Source organism: Scomber japonicus, chromosome 7 (assembly GCF_027409825.1).
Source record: "Scomber japonicus isolate fScoJap1 chromosome 7, fScoJap1.pri, whole genome shotgun sequence".
Lineage (NCBI taxonomy): Eukaryota > Metazoa > Chordata > Actinopteri > Scombriformes > Scombridae > Scomber > Scomber japonicus.
The window spans coordinates 29,466,419-29,482,746 of NC_070584.1; the positions used below are offsets into that span (position 1 = coordinate 29,466,419).

General features: G+C 39.7%; 1 protein-coding gene across 1 annotated transcript in view; it reads left to right on the plus strand.

Annotated features, from left to right (window-relative positions):
* The window catches only part of brinp3a.2 (bone morphogenetic protein/retinoic acid inducible neural-specific 3a, tandem duplicate 2), a 33,067-nt gene extending 18,871 nt beyond the window's left edge, over window positions 1-14,196 (plus strand). The window contains exons 4-8 of the mRNA XM_053322158.1: window positions 3,604-3,709; window positions 3,944-4,180; window positions 7,603-7,825; window positions 12,254-12,596; window positions 13,426-14,196. Coding sequence (XP_053178133.1) covers window positions 3,604-3,709; window positions 3,944-4,180; window positions 7,603-7,825; window positions 12,254-12,596; window positions 13,426-14,196 — 1,680 coding nt within the window. The remainder of the gene's footprint in view (window positions 1-3,603; window positions 3,710-3,943; window positions 4,181-7,602; window positions 7,826-12,253; window positions 12,597-13,425) is intronic.
* Window positions 14,197-16,328: the final 2,132 nt, after the last annotated feature.

Genomic DNA, 16,328 nt, shown 5'->3' on the forward strand with positions numbered 1-16,328 from the left:
CATGAATGCAACATTGGATGTAAATAAATCTTGTGACATTGCAAAAGCTTATTGAAACAATGCCACAGCGAATGCATGCTGTAATCAAAGCTAAAGCCTTTTATTTTGTGTATATGCACACATTAACCTTTTATATACACTGCCGTCTCTTCATAAGAAACTATCACATATTTCAAAGTGAGGGTTTAGGCTTAACTTCCATTTTGATTTCAATTTTCAGAGTAAAACACGTTGGGCTCCTTCTAGGTGTCATTTTCAACAAAGAAAACCCTCTAAAAGTCATTAATGTGGGTTTGGGAGCCATTTTCCCTGTTAACAATGTCCTTGTTATAATACAATGATAGCTAAAATGAAAATAAAGATATAAATGTTGCTTTTTATCAACTGGCTTGTGAGGAGATATGATCTTCAGCTGCCGTTAGCAGCACACTGAGTCTGGAGGAAGCGCTGTGATGAGCACATATGGTGAGGGGAAGATAAATGAATCTTGTGAAACACTGTTCATGACAGGTTTCTGCCTCCGGTTGTCACCTTCAGGTAGCATGGGGTTAATAGGGTGACAGAGGGGAGGATGACCCTCTTTTCTGCCTTTTTTCATTCCTTGGAACACAGTGGTAGTCAGCTTGTGAAGTGCAGCTCTCTCTGCTGTAGCAGAACATGAATCAGACAGGCTGTACTTATATCAAAGCTCTGTCCTCTCACTACATTGTGTTCAGGGAGGGTTGGGTTTTTCTTCTGCAGCGAAGGTGGGCACATCTGAGGTGCAGAGGCAGATGCTTTTGTCTGTTTCATTTCTTGGGAATTAAGGTTTTTCTCTGTAGCTAAGGATAGGAGGAAGAGAGAGTATGCTTTCATGCTCCAAAGGCAGTCATCTGCCGTAACTGACAGGTGGGAAGTGAAAAAAAGAAGAGATCCACCTCCATCGCTGGTAGAATGTGAGTCAAAAGAGCGACAGATTCTTCCACGCTTGTGCATCATTTCCACAGGGCGTTGACCCACACAGTAGCAGAACAACTACAAGTAAGCACTCCTCTGCATGAATTTGAAATCAAACAAGTTGAGGAATGAATGAAAGCGGGTTGGCAAGGCGAAGGCCCTCCTGCTGTGTCCATGCAAAGGGGAAATTGAAGCTCATTTTTTGGAGGAAAAGCTTGTTACTGTTGTGGCTTGCAGGGGATTGGCTGTGGAAATATAGGCTCTCTTAAATAAGTCACAGCACAGAGCAGAGTTAGCGATAGGGCCAGCTTGTTTGTACAATGAGTAATGAGTCAAGTTGTTCGAGAGCAGCAGGGATCATTTTTGTTACAATTTGAGAATTTCCTAGACTGAATTGATGGAGCCCCTCCCTCTCCTCCCACAACTGACATGTACTGTATTTGCCGGTGATGTACAAGGCAACACACTTGAAACGAGAAACAGCAGGATTCTCTAGTTCTGTGGTTCATATTATGATCCTGTGGACAGCCTCTCAATTGCATTGTGCTTTCATTATAGCAGAGAAATACATTTTTTGATTCCCGTCTCATGACTTGATCGATCGATTGCTGCTAGAATATTACAGAGTGGATAGACAGATAACTTCATCTATGATAATGCTGAAAAACTAATATTTATCTTTATTTTGTGTATATGGTCAGAAAAAAATAGTGCAGCATAAACACAAATACCTACTATATCTCATAACTTACATACTCATAAACAAAGACACACAGACTAATGGCAAGGCTTAAAGCTGTATTAGCCAGTATATGTTTTATATTAAAATTAAATTAAATGACAGAGTTCTACATAACCTTTTAGCCTATGTTGTCTTATTATATTGGTTTTACAGCACATACATCACTGCTCTCATCACTTGTTTTCAGCGGCACAATGCAGCTATTTCATTAATTAAGCTGTAATATACACACTGTACACCACCTGCAGCATCAAATATCAAAGTTAGTGACTATTGGCCAGCTGTAGTGTGTTTACTGACCTCTAGTGGCTAAAAAAACATTTTATTTAGCTCTAAGAAAAGAAAAAAAAAAAGTTTTCCTTCATGTTTTCTTCCTTTAGATGGGGTTAGAGTTAGAGTACAACTAAACTCCCATGGCTGACTATTTCAAGATTTAATAAAAGTTCAAAAAAGAAAAAGAAAAAAAAACTGTATTAAAGGTTTGTTATAATTCAGAAAATGTCTGCCTTTAGAATTACTTATCTGCTCTGCAATGATCCCAACTTTCTTCCACCATGCTTCTCTTTTCTCCACCCTGCTGTTTAAATAAGTCAGTGAATTTTAGCACTGTAGCACCTGGATTGAAGGTTCATATCATACAATGGAATTTAAACCCTGATAAAAAAAAAGAAGAAAAAAAAAGAAATAAAGAAAATCTGCAAATCTTCTGCAAAACCCAAGCCTTTACTTTTATACTCTCATTCAGACATTTGCCAAGATACAGGTGGCCAATAATGTCCTATTAAGTATTTTTAATATACCAGAATGTATCTACAGTGAATAGCAGCTGCTATGTGAAGTGGAAATTGAATACTCTGCTCATCAGTCAATGTTTTGCCATATGGCATATCATATGGCATATCAAATAATTCCTTATATGGATTCAATATTCATGCTGTCTGAGACACAGAGTTGCATCTCATTTCTTCACATTCATATCAACATTAAACTCGCTCATGAAGGAAACAAGGGACTTATAATGTGATATAAATACTATAGGTGAAGAATTGCACTCAAATGATCTTCATTTTTTCATTTCCCACTGAAAGAGCTCCCCCATTCTTGCCCTCACAAACTCTTTTCTCCTGGATTAGGCTTTTGATTAAGGAGCCCCATACAGAGTTTTCACCTCCCTGCAGCTCTGGCCTCATATGAGTTCTCAAGCCCTTCAGCCCTCTATGATTGTGTTACTGATCGACTGACCCTCATTGTCTCGCCTCATCCATCTGTCACTTTACACCAACTGTCCTCTGACAAGCCTGACCAGGACAAATCGCTGAACAAAATATGGTGTCCCGCAACCACAAAGAGAGAAAAATGAGAATCAGTTAGGTGCTCCCCACCATGTCACAGCAAGAAAAAGGAGAGCGCTGAAATAAGATCTCTTCTTGCAAATGAAGTGAAAAAGGATGCTTTGCTGGAGCTGCTTTTTGGCAAAGGTCAATCGAAACATCTTCAATCAGTGACTAAACAAAAAAAAGAAACATTGCCTAGCGTTCTCGTAGTAAAAAGAGAGAAGTGAGGCACTCTTACAGCAATTTAGAAGAATCTAAACGAGCTCACCCTATTTTCCTTCACATTCACAAGTACAATTGATGATGAATATACTTTATTTAAACAGGACAGAGAATGGTATTTATTATTAGTATAACACAGAGGCACATTTTCTTTTGCTCCCCATAAAACTGTTTTATATTGTTCAGTCAGGATACTTTTCAACCATTTCTTGTAACAAATAAATAAACCATTTATCGTATCAAAAGTGTGTGTCTCTGTGTGTGTGTGTGTGTGTGTGTGTGTGTGTGTGCAAAGAGGCATAACTCAACCTTGCTAAAATGGATGCTGTGCAGAATTTACAAATGAAGTCTTTATTTGTTGTTGCCCAGGTGACGGAAACCCGTACAGGTCCTCTTGGATGCAGTAACTATGACAACCTTGACTCTGTTAGCTCTGTGCTGGTTCAGAGCCCTGAAAATAAAGTCCAGCTGCAAGGTTTGTCTGATTTATCTTTTGTTATGGTGATTACCAGTACACATTTCTACAGATAAAACTTTTCTTCTGAAAAATATATGTATGTGAAATTAACATCAGAAACACAGTAGGCCATCCTGGCAGTTTTATGGATTTTAAGTTATAAGCTCAGCCAGTTCTGTACTTCACCAAACTTTCACTGTCACTATAACTTCAAAATTTGAAGACAGCACTAAACCCACCTTGATTTTACAGGCTTGCAGGTGATCCTTCCAGACTACTTGAGAGAAAGTTTTGTGCAGGCTGCACTCAGCTACATAGCCTGTAATGGAGAGGGTGAATTTGTTTGCAAGGACAATGACTGCTGGTGCAACTGTGGCCCCAAGTTCCCAGAGTGCAACTGCCCCTATATGGACATCCAAGCCATGGAGGAGAGCCTGGAGAGAATAACAGAGACATGGGGATTGCTTTACAAAGAGTTTGAGGAATCAGGTAAGAAAGTCTTCTAAAAGCAATAACCAATTCTTGCTTGCTTTTGTAATGCAGACTTCACATTCATGCCATATCACAAACACAGGAAAAATCTAACTTTTAGCATGTAAATCATTCATATGAGAGGGAGTGAAAAAGGTGTTTTACTTGCATTGTTAAATCTGAGTGAGGATCCTATATGTATGATCCTCCCTATTCTGATTTATAGGTGAACTATAATAGCTGGTTGTGAATCCATGTCCTGGTCCTGGCACGCTATCTGCATCTAGCAAATTAACAATGCGACAGGACCGGATTTAAGAAATCAACTGCTTTCGGCTCAGGTAGTTTACAATATGTCTGGAGCAGATTAATCAGCTATAAAACTCATTTATTGCAGGTCCGACTTTTCATATCACTGGGGGAACAGAGTTTGAATGGAAGTGCTTAGCATAATGTTTGGTTATTATTGCTGTGCTCGGTCACCCTGCCTTAGTGATTATTACTCAGGTGAAATCAAAATGAATGTCTTTTTTTCCACTCCCCAGATTTTGGCTGAAATATCCCTAAGTGCAATTACTTTCAAAGTTTATGTTTTAATAGCTGGGTGTGAAGTGAGGGCAGATGCGTGCCCAGAATACAGACATCTTCAAGTGTCATAAAAGTGTCCTTCAGCGAGGGATATCGCAGATTTCCAGCTCGCTGCCTTATCAGCAGTAAAAGATGCCAGGAAGTGGTCTAACTATTGACACAGACTGAGATTAAACAGCATCTACTGCTCAGCATCAGAGCTGTTATTAAACTTGAACCAAATAGTGACAAATAAAGGGCATAATAGTATCAAAAAGCCCTTTCCTGCATCATACAGTACCTAACAATGTTCCTCAGCTGTTCTAAAAATCACTGTAAACCACTGCCAGTTACTATATGTACCTGCAAGGTTTCGTAAAATAAACACATAGCAACAAAGAATGCAATCATTTATTGATAACAAATAACCATTCTTCCATCAAGCAATGTTCCACAGCGACATTTAGCAGAATGGTTACCAAGCAACACACAGAAAAGGAAAGGTATGGTTTAAGATGGGGTGGTTATTAACATTCATCTAAATATTGCCATTAATTGCGCAATTGTTGAAGTAGTATTCAATTACGTCAGCCCTCTTCTTTGCTGTTTAACTCTGGACAGGTGCACAGTACCAGAAATAAGGATATTGCTTCAGCAGCTTCGTTGTAGTTTGGTCGCCAGTATGATTTGCTAGGAGATTCACATTTATTTTCTGTCACTGACATGATTTCTCTCGCCTCTATGCTGGCATCAGAGTTACTGTACTGTACAATGGTCCTTTGCAAGCAGTGGTTGGTGTAGATTGTCTCACTGCCAACTCCTTTGCAAATTCGTGGCAACATGGAGCGAAGGAAGTTTACCTCCATGTGCTCGCTAGTTGCCAAATTATAGGAGGAAGACAAAAAAACATGTTCCCATTATCTTGCAGTTACATTGTAACCACTACCATCGACGACCATTGTGCTCATTTTTCCCTATACTGTAGGTGTTGTCACTTGCCAGCCATGTAATTTTTGTTCCAGTGTAACCAAGCCACACTATAACAAAAACAAGTTACATCATTACCTCAACATAGATCACTAGTGTAGTTTGTCTTCTTTGGATGGAGATAAAAGGCTGATGGATTGGGCAGCAGTAACAAGAGATATTTCTCCAATGAAGTTGCAGGACTCAGTGGGTTTCCTGGCTGCTTAAACATAAATCCCTGCAGGCTCTCTTTGTTTCTTGTGCCAGCAACTTTGTGGGTTTTTTTGTTCATTTGTTGAATGACAGCATTGCACATTTCTGACTGTTTTCGTCTTGGTTGATGATAAGTGATTTGGGCTTCAGTTGGCAGTTGCCCTCTTTAGCTCTGCGGCTCATATGCAGCCGCACATCAAACCAGACTCTGTTGACAAGACCCTCAAGTGTGTTTGGATTGAGTGCTGAGAGTGCTTGATTTTCTGAAAGTCTTTCTCCGATAACGATTGTATATGCAAAGTTTTTACACTATTTTTTTCTCAGGATCCTGGTGTCAACAGACAACAGGATTAGCTGATCGGAGGATCATTAATGAATTCAAAGAGCCCTGCATGTAGGCCAACAAAGCTGCTCATCTTTACCGTTTTTTACAGTGGTATAAAACTGATGGAGAGGCTGTTGTAGCTCCATTTTGGTGATTGATTTAAAATCAATGTCCAGATCTTTCTTGGCACACCAGGTCTGAAAACAGTGAAAGGACCACATCATCTGTTTTCTGTTTTCTGGTTTCATTTCTTAACTTTTCCCACTCTTTAATTTGTTCTCCTTCTCTGTCTTTCTTTTTTATCTTCCTCCTCGATCCTGCCCATCACTTTCCAGCACTTATTCACACTGCAAATCATAATTAACTATAAAATCTGACATTTTGAAATAATTTGTTTGGCGCAGTAATACTGTTAGTGTGTGTTTTTGATGAGGTGTGAGTATTTTACAACAGCGTTGAATGCGGCTCAGTCAATCATAATCAAGGACAGACTATTCATTTCAAAAAAGCTTTTTGAGCTCTTTGCTAAATTTCAGCGTGTGAAATAATACATCCTTCTCTCAATGAAGTGCAAATTTGCTCAAGTTTTATCTCGGTTAAACACAATGAACTTATTACATGTGAAATTAAGGCTATGATGATTAAGTTGAAAGCAAATAAAGATGGCCTTAATATTTGGAACCTCTATTCCTCTTTAGTGTGTCACCCTGAATGCTTTGTGTGTCCTTTTTACTTCACTGAATTGGATTAAAATTAACTGAAATGAACAAAATGAACTTTTCAAAGCACTACTTGACAGATGCTGTGGCAGTTCAAGGTCTTGATATGCCAACGTCTGTATTTCAGGACTGAATATTGCAGATCAAGCTGCCAAGGTCTGTGCCATGTCAAACGCTTCAGATGAGGCTGAGATGTGCAGCCTTTGGTGTATCCTTTGTTTTCTCTAGTGTCCTACAATCAACTGTGTGCTGGTCAGTTATTTAAGAGACTGTTGAGGAGATCCATATCCAGTTATACATTTGGGACATATCATGTGACCATCATTTATCTACAATGTATTTCGTTCGCTCATCATTGACGGGTGAATATATCACATGAGCTGGACTGATGGAAAAGCTACCGCTGCCATAGATTTCTTTTTGTTACAGGCCTGGACAGAAAAATCAAGATTAGGCTATCTGGATATAACTGTTTTCTATGCATGCTATTTGTGAGTTGTTCATCATGTGTTAAAATAAATTGACACATCTCAAGCCCAGTTGTCCAACCCTAGTTAAAATATGTGCTGGTGGATGGATCCTCTTTGAAAATGTAATTATGTAATGTTAAAATGATACAGACTTTACCTTTCTTTTCTGTTTTTTTACAGATGAATTCAAGGCATTCTATGCGAGGTTACCGCATAACTATTTCCTGAACGTTTCAACTATCCAACACTTGTGGTCCCTGGACAGCCTTTTCCAGTGGCGATATGAGCAGTTGGAGAACAGCATGCGGGTCCTTTCCAGACGAGCCCAGAGAGTCATCTTCAAGCTCTTCAGTCTGAGTAAAAGATGTCACCGGCAGCCCCAAGTCCGCCTACCAAGAGAAAGGTGAGCACATAAAGCACTCAAACATACTTTATCTGTATCTCAATTATTGAATCAACTGATGATTTTTTAATTATATTTCAGTCAAGGCTAACTTTTTCCTCCCTTTCAGTTTGTAGTTTTGATATACATTCCCCAAGCACTTTGTTAGGAACACCTGTGCAATCTAACGCACTACCACCGCCCACTACGACCCCCATAATAAACATAAAGTAGAATAATCACCTTTCTGACAATGTCACCAACAAGTGAACACATACAAGCTTCGTAAAAGTTTGGCAAAGCTGTTGCATTGGATTGCTTTAGATTGCACAGGTGTTCCTAACAAAGTGCTTGGTGAGTATAGACCCTCAGAGGAGCTGCAAGGTCTAAGCATTTGTTTTTGAGTAACAGTCTGCAGCTCTTTCAATAGCCTAACCAAGGGAAATAGGTAGAAGTAAACAAGCTGCCATTGCTGCTGTGTGTCATTTCACTTGTAAACCTTCACATTAACCTCTAGTGAACTGTATGTAAAGGATTTAAAGGTTTACTGACTTTTATAAAGCTTTTTTGTAGCTTTTGCCAAAAAGTATGATCAGCCAGTAAAACCATTACAAATATAACCATCCAAATGCAATTAAAGCAATGTTATTTGGAAGCTTGACAGCTAAAAGATTTAACTCTACACTAAATTCACTTTTTTCATGAAAATCACTAAAACGGAGCATACTTGGTTTGTTTTGCTGTTATCAGCTTCTCCAACACTAAACTACTTCAGAAAAAGGGAAAAAAAAAAGTCTCTACTCCATAAAATTTTTATTACGCTTCATGAAATCTGCATGACATCATGAAATTTTCATTCAATTTTACTGGACTTCATCTTCATGAAATCCTCTGTTTAAGTTTCATGGGCACAAAGAATAACATTTCACTCTAAACTGGAAGTCACGATTTTAAAACAATAATTGACTGATGATCGTATGCTAGCAAATGAAGTCTAATTAAGTGTAACCTAATGCTGGCTAGATCAAAATTACTACAAAGTATTCAACATCCATACTGTTAGGATTGATCAAAAGTGAAAAGTATTCCACTGAAGTATATGCCATAATTAATTTCAGAATTACCTTTTAAAGACTAAAAATGTAAAGTCTCGTATATCCACATAACAGAGGATGTAATTTGATAACGTTGTCCTGTGACTCTTGACAAAAACCTCTCATATGTGCATTTTCAGATTTTCATCTTGCCAACAAATCATGATTTACATTTGGTTATGTCTAAGAGTAGAGAAATATTGTATCTATGGTGAAAAGAAACTAATATTGACCAGTTATTAGGAGACAAAATGCAGAGCACATTCAGTGGTTGACTCAAAGTTGGACAGTTTGTATGTTCAACTGTCCATCCCAACCTCCTCCATAAAATGTGTTTGTGCTTGTACAACGACTAAATGCACCTTTCCTTTGCCAGTGAGTCACAGTCATTTGTTCACATCAGAAAAGGAATACTTAGACATAAATAAAAAGTATTTCCGGACAATTTCCAAATTTCAGGCTAGTGCCTTTACAATGCACATTTATATGGGCTGCCTTCATCCGTCAGAGGGGGCTATGGATGATGAATGCAACCATCACTGTCAGTCTCACTGCGTTCATTTTCGACTGAGCCACCACAGTCATGGCAACGATGCCAGAGAGTACAACACATAAATCATCAAGTGGATTCATCTATACAGTGTACTCTGTTCAATGTCCAGACTCTAGGTTTTCTTTCTTTTCTCTGTCTCACAGCAACCCCCCCCCCCCCTCCCCATAATCTGTCTTGTTTTCTCCACCACATTGCCAAAACACACATTAATCACTGATCTACGCAGCTGATATTCCCACCCACTTGCCAGGAAAAGGAGTGGGAGCACCATCGCCCTCACCCAGGCCGCTTTTATCTATGTTATTAGCATGGCATCAACTGTGAAGCCTTCTTTTGTCTCTCTTAAATGAAATCTCCTTACTCAGTGGAAAGAGATCAGGATGTTTGTCAGTTTGCCTTGAAGTTAAGAGGAAGTTCTCGGGGGGGAAAAAACAACAACCCTCTGTCTCCTTTTAACATCCTGTTTGTGACACTTGAGATAGATGAGAGATGAGTGATTGATTTTACTTCCTGGGGGCTACTTTTTGCCTGTGCTGACAATTATGAGTGAATAAGCCAAGTCCAAGCACCAGTCAGCGTGGTTTTTATTAGGTGGATAATGATAAGACTACAGATTACACTGTGCTCAAACTTCTGCCATTAGGCATAATGATGCACATTGTCATTCAAGTAATGTTTTCACTACTTCTGTTTCAGTCAGCTTGGAAAATATCTTCCTCACACAAGAGGTTTAGTATTTTTCACACATGCCAAGGTGAATGCGTTACTGAAAGAGTCCTCTCATCTCTGTTTGACGACTAAGAGAGTGCAATTAAGAGTTGACTGTAGAATGTTGAATAGCTTCGTAATAAACTAGGCATTCAGTAGATCACACCAATTCCACCTTTACAGCCTCACTCTATTTTAATCACATCATTTGGTACACAGGAAATAATGACCAGAAGGTGTGATGATTGCATATCAGGAACATCGTCCTGTTCTACCCTTAATCATTTTATTTATTTCTTGTTTGCGTGTGTGTAAAAAAAAAAAGAATGAGTTTAATATATCATGACCTGAAGGTTTGTAGACAGGTCTGTAAAGAGGTTGATTTCCCATTTTTCGTGAAAGAACTTGACTAGCTTAGACATAGAGCCAGTGTTAACCCAATCCAACACCTTTGGGATGAATTTGATCTCTAATTGTGAGATAGACTAGATAGACCTGCTCGCTGTTGAACCATAAAAAATCATTATTTTTTTAACAGAGATTTTTCCAGTCCCGACTGGCAGAAAACTGGAATACCTTATTTTCAAATTTGTGCTGTCACGATGTATACATTTCACTAACTGCTGTTAGACTGTTGGTATTTTTCGTGGATTTCAGTTTCAAAACAGTGTAACCTGCTTTTTTAAAAGTGGCCCAGAGGTTAGAAGGCACTGTGATTTACAGCAGTGGTTTGGAAGAATAGTTGCAGGGAGCAGGAAGGCTGTACATAATCACACCAGGGAACTAACAGTACAAGTGCAGTCTTGTCTTGGCGACTGCTTTGCTCTGCTGAAGCTGTGGGAGGTGAAATGCCTTGACCACAGGTAGCACATGATGGAAAGAAAGAGTCCTTTTCGGTTCATTTCCCATGACCGCTTTTTCCATTAGGGGGTTTTTATATTCAAATCAGTGATTTTTTAAAACTCAGACTTGCTTTCCACTGCCAAGCACACAATAAGATTGGGATTCAGAGGAAGGATGCTCCAAATGTAATCCAGCAAACATTTTCAGATTAGCATAAAGTTTACCACAATACATCCTCATCAAAGAAAGAGCTTTTTTTCTGAAAGGAAAGCCAGCGGTATGTACTGTGCATTTCTTCTCTTCAGCGAGCAAAGAGGATAAGAGGCATAAAGGGATCACAGTCAAGAAAGTGTTACAGACGGGAATCAAACTCCAGCCCACATTGGGGAATTGTATGACTGAGAGTCAGTTACCCTACGGCTGTAGCGCACTTCTACTGTAATATTTATGTCACAAACTGATCAAAGCCAATTTTCTCTATCTCTACTGTCTCTCATGTTTTCTTCCATTTTAAACACCAACATTTGGGCTCATACAGTATCCTTTGTATGTGTAACCTACGCAAATTGGGACAATTTAAGGACAAAACCGAAAACTGGAAAAACTCAGTCCAGGCTATCTCAGTAACATAAGGATATTCCTTTGAACACTTCCATACCACCTTAAAGAAGATAAAGCTTCACTTGTATAAAACCTTGTAATGCCTTACATCATAGAGATTCATTTGTTTTGAGATGGTGAAACCACTGTACCTTGTTTTTAAGCACACATTTAGATCACTGGTATGTTTATTTGGACAGATATTTTAAAATCTACATTAAAATTGTGTTATATTTAGCCACCCAATTTACCTCAGAAATATCATTTTGTCAAAATAATTCTCAGCACAGTCCATATGCTAAAAATATATTGTGTCTGTCATGTGTGGCTGAGTTTACTCAGTCTTCATGCAAATGGTTCAATTGTCACATGATCCATCCCAAAGTAAGGAATTTATGTCACATCTTACAGGTAGTCACATACAGGGAAACCATGCTTTGTGGAATCCTCTCGACTCTGTTTGTGTGCTTTACATTATGTGGATGATACTTTTTATTATTAACAAGCAAGCTGTCTGCAGAACTAGATAGGTATCTTGGATCTTATAAAGACACCTATTAACCAGCTCACCCTAAATGCCCTGTTCAATAAACATTCTCTCTCTGCTTCCCTCTCTTGTCTTTCTCTCTCTTTCCTCCTTCCCTGGTGCAGGCCTCAGTCCTACTGGCTGAGTCATTTCCAGTCTCTCCTGTATTGCTCAGAGAACAGCCAGCTTGGTGCATTCTCTGAGGAACTCCACAGCTGCAGCTGCCGATATGAACATAGCCCCTGTCAGCTGCCTCCACCCTGCTCTGTTGGGGAAGGCTCTGCCTGTGCGGTGTGTGCACTAGACAACCACACCCGCTGCGGGAGCTGCAACCCAGGCTTCGCCCTGGTGCAGGGGGCCTGCAGGCCCATGGTGGCAGACTCTACAGAGAACTACCTGGGATTTGAGACAGACCTCCAGGATTTGGAGCTGGGCTACCTACTACAGAGAGCTGACCGCAGGCTAGAGGTACTTTTCTTTTAGCCTTTGTTTAATCATGTCAGGCTGACCGAGGGCTGAGCTGTCTTTCACAGCAGTAACCTCACAGGGATATATTCACTCATGGGAGGTATTCTGTGTTACAAAGGGTTGCCCTTCTAGCTGCAGAGGAACTTCAGTTTCTCATATTTGTTGTGCCAGTTTGTAGATATTTTGTATGTTTGATGCAGCTCTTGGTTCATTGTCTTTGCTTTACATTAATCCTGAATATTACCTGGTCCAGCAGGTTTTATCTAACAATTCATATAACCACAAGTAACCTTTTTTGGCCACAACATTATACTAGTTAACATAAGTAAAAGTTCAGTTTGATGGGTTATTCTTGACCCTCTTCATACCTACATGCGTCAAGTTAAATAAAACTTTTAAAAATTGGAATGACATGGTTATATCTAAGAGCAACACTTTTGTTTGTTTGTTTGTTTTTTTCCCCCAAAAACATCTCATTCATTTTCTCTCTATGAATATTGGCTTCAGGGTGGTATCCCAATCATTTAAATGAAAAGCCGTTCTCTTGGCACAAAAAAGTTATTTTGGACTCACACAGTACCACATCAGCATTATACTGTTTGTGGCATACCTTCTTCGACTTTAGCCAGATACCTTTGCAATATCATCCCCTTCTGCAAAAATGCTAAAATTGTAGATCTCACCAAATTAATTTATTTGTGAATGAGCAATGAGTATTGAAAAAGCCATTGATTAAAACTCAAATGATCAATGTAGTGTAAGTTGGTATGATTAAAATGTATTCACTACAGTTATATCCTTACTGTGTTCATGTCTTTTTTTCTGTTAGGTCCATGCGATCTTCATCAGCAATGACATGCGACTCAACAGCTGGTTTGATCCATCATGGAGAAAGAGGATGCTCCTGACATTGAAAAGCAACAAGTACAAGTCTAACATGGTCCACATGCTGCTGGGGATATCCCTTCAGATCTGCCTTACAAAGAACAGCACACTGGAGCCTGCCCTTACTCTCTACATCAACCCCTTTGGCGGGAGTCATTCTGAAAGCTGGTACATTCCTGTCAATGAGAACAATTTTCCAGACTGGCAGGCCACCAAGCTGGACCTGCCCTTCGAGTGTTATAACTGGACTCTGACACTAGGCAACAAGTGGAAGACGTTCTTTGAAACCATCCATATCTACCTTCGTAGCAGGATAAAGACTCAGGATGGAGTAAATGACAGCGTTTATTATGAGCCTTTAGAAATGACAGATCCTGGTCGTAACCTGGGCTACATGAAGATTAACAGCATCCAGGTCTTTGGCTACAGCATGCACTTTGACCCAGAAGCGATTCGTGACTTGATTCTGCAGTTGGACTACCCATACACCCAAGGTTCCCAGGACACTGCCATGCTTCAGCTCTTGGAAATACGTGACCGGGTGAACCGGCTGTCCCCTCCAGGTCAACAGAGGTTGGACCTGTTTGCCTGTCTTCTCCGACATCGGCTTAAACTGACTGCCAGCGAGGTGGTTCGCATTCATGCCTCCTTACAGGCCTTCAGCTCACGTCTGCCCAATTCGTTGGAGTACGAGACCACCAAGTTGTGCAGTTAACAGCTGCTTGAGGGGGGATCTGGATTGTAAACGTCCACAAGGAGAACTCCTGAACATGTGAATTGTGCCATTTGTGGTGCAAATGCTTACAGTTGTGCTCTGTCTCTACGGATTACCAAACTGTATGGTTAATCAGGAGAGGACCAGCTGTGGGCAGCTGAAGAATGTACTCATCTGGTTGTTTTGGTTTCTGTTTTGTGGCGACTACCTTCAGTGCTATATCATAAAGAAGGAGACGGATCAGTGAGAAAATACTCTGCTGTTTCTCAAGAACATACACGTAAACAAAAGTAGGAATTCAGATACCACTACATAAAGTTGAACCATCCTGTTGCTATATGACTGCTCATTTATACTGTAAGTACCAACACCAGATGATTGGACATTTTATGGTAAAAATGTCTGTTTGTTTGTAATTTTTATATGTTCCTTTGCTTCAGTGACAGTGCACTTTCCATGAAGACCAGAATACAGTGGTGTCAGTCAAAATTTTGTAGATAAATTGATATTAAAACATAATGTTATAACAGATTCTAGCTGTTGGAATATTTTTCATAATACTTTTATCGAACGTCTTCTGATTTTTTTTTTTTTTTGGAAATTATGTCAATGTGCCTCTGTTTTTTGCTCACGTCATATAACAAAAAATTCACCCAGCAAACAGGAAACAACCTTAAATACAAATACTTGAGAACAACAATGTACATCTGATCACACATATTTCCTTTTACTTCATCTACAGTCTAATCTAGCAGGGGCACTAAAAGGGGCACTGTAAAACATCAACCTATAAACTGTCACTAATCTTGGTTGGGCTATTTTAAAGGTCTGTGGACATTATCTGACTCTATTACATGGGAACCTATTCGTTCTCCTCTTTAAGACCAAACAACAGTATATTATTCAAAGTTTTACTGACTTACTTTAAATGCACTTTAATCAATGCAGCCAGCTACTCCAGCTGTGTAGTGGCTCACATCCTACTCACTCTGTATATAGGTGACTGTGACCTGAAGCTTTTTTTAGTACTTTTCAGATATGCTTGAGTATTGTGTTGTGAGCTTGGTCAAACATGCCTTGATTGCACAGCAGTACTGTTGCCGACCAGATCCAATGTAGACACAGACAGAGAGCAGCAGCTGTTACTGTTTAACTGCTGACATGCTGCTGATATGCTGCCTCTGCTGCATGGCCAGTTTAGAGAAGGTGATGGGACCAAATACCAATTAGACTCAGCAGCACACAGCAATTTGTGTCCAACTCAAGTGCATTGCCACTCAACAAAATATAGTTCAAAATGGCTGCCAGAAAGACTATGTTTAGTTCTAACAGTAGGGTTAGTCACTCTGCACAGAGCAAACAAGAGCTTATTAGTTAAAGATAAAATCAGCAATTCTAATCCAATACAGTTTTTGTCAAATTCAGCAAATATCTCCTCAAGGTCTGCTAGTTATTCATTTTGTGTGTGAGTCAAAAAAAAAATCTGATGTTCATACACAGCAGCGGCTCTGTAAATGGGCATGTAAACACAGTGGCTCAGAACAAGCAACATAATACTACTACAGCCAATCAGCAGGGGGCATTTGTGCTTGTGCACAGGACAGGTGGAAGTAATCAGAGCAGCTGTGTGTGAGGACATGAAAGTCTTCCATCTCCAGCCCCCATTGAATGGTGGGGGCGGGGGGCTGGTAAACCGGAGAGAGAGAGAGAGGCCATGGCCAATTCACATATAAATGTTTTCTCACAGAAGGGATTAACATCCATTTACTAAATGTATTAATCCAAACTGAATCCAAGATAGTCTCAAGGAGACCCCCCTGCATTATTTACGCTCCAAGTCTACTTCTCTTACATTTAAGCATAATCTGAGCAGGCAGCTGTTAGAATCACACAGATATCCCACTGTATGTGTGCATGTGTGTTTTGTTAACTGGTATTAACCGTCATCAATTAATCAATAAATGCAAACACTGTTGATTTCTTCCTGTTGAACCAACATGGAAACTATTTTGGTTCTGTAAATGTCTGCTGATTCGGCCAATGTCCTCTCAGCTCCCCATAAGCTGATGCTGACAGACTGTGTTTAGTCAGAGACACTGATCACAGGCTGGGTGAGAGGTGGGGAGGCTGAA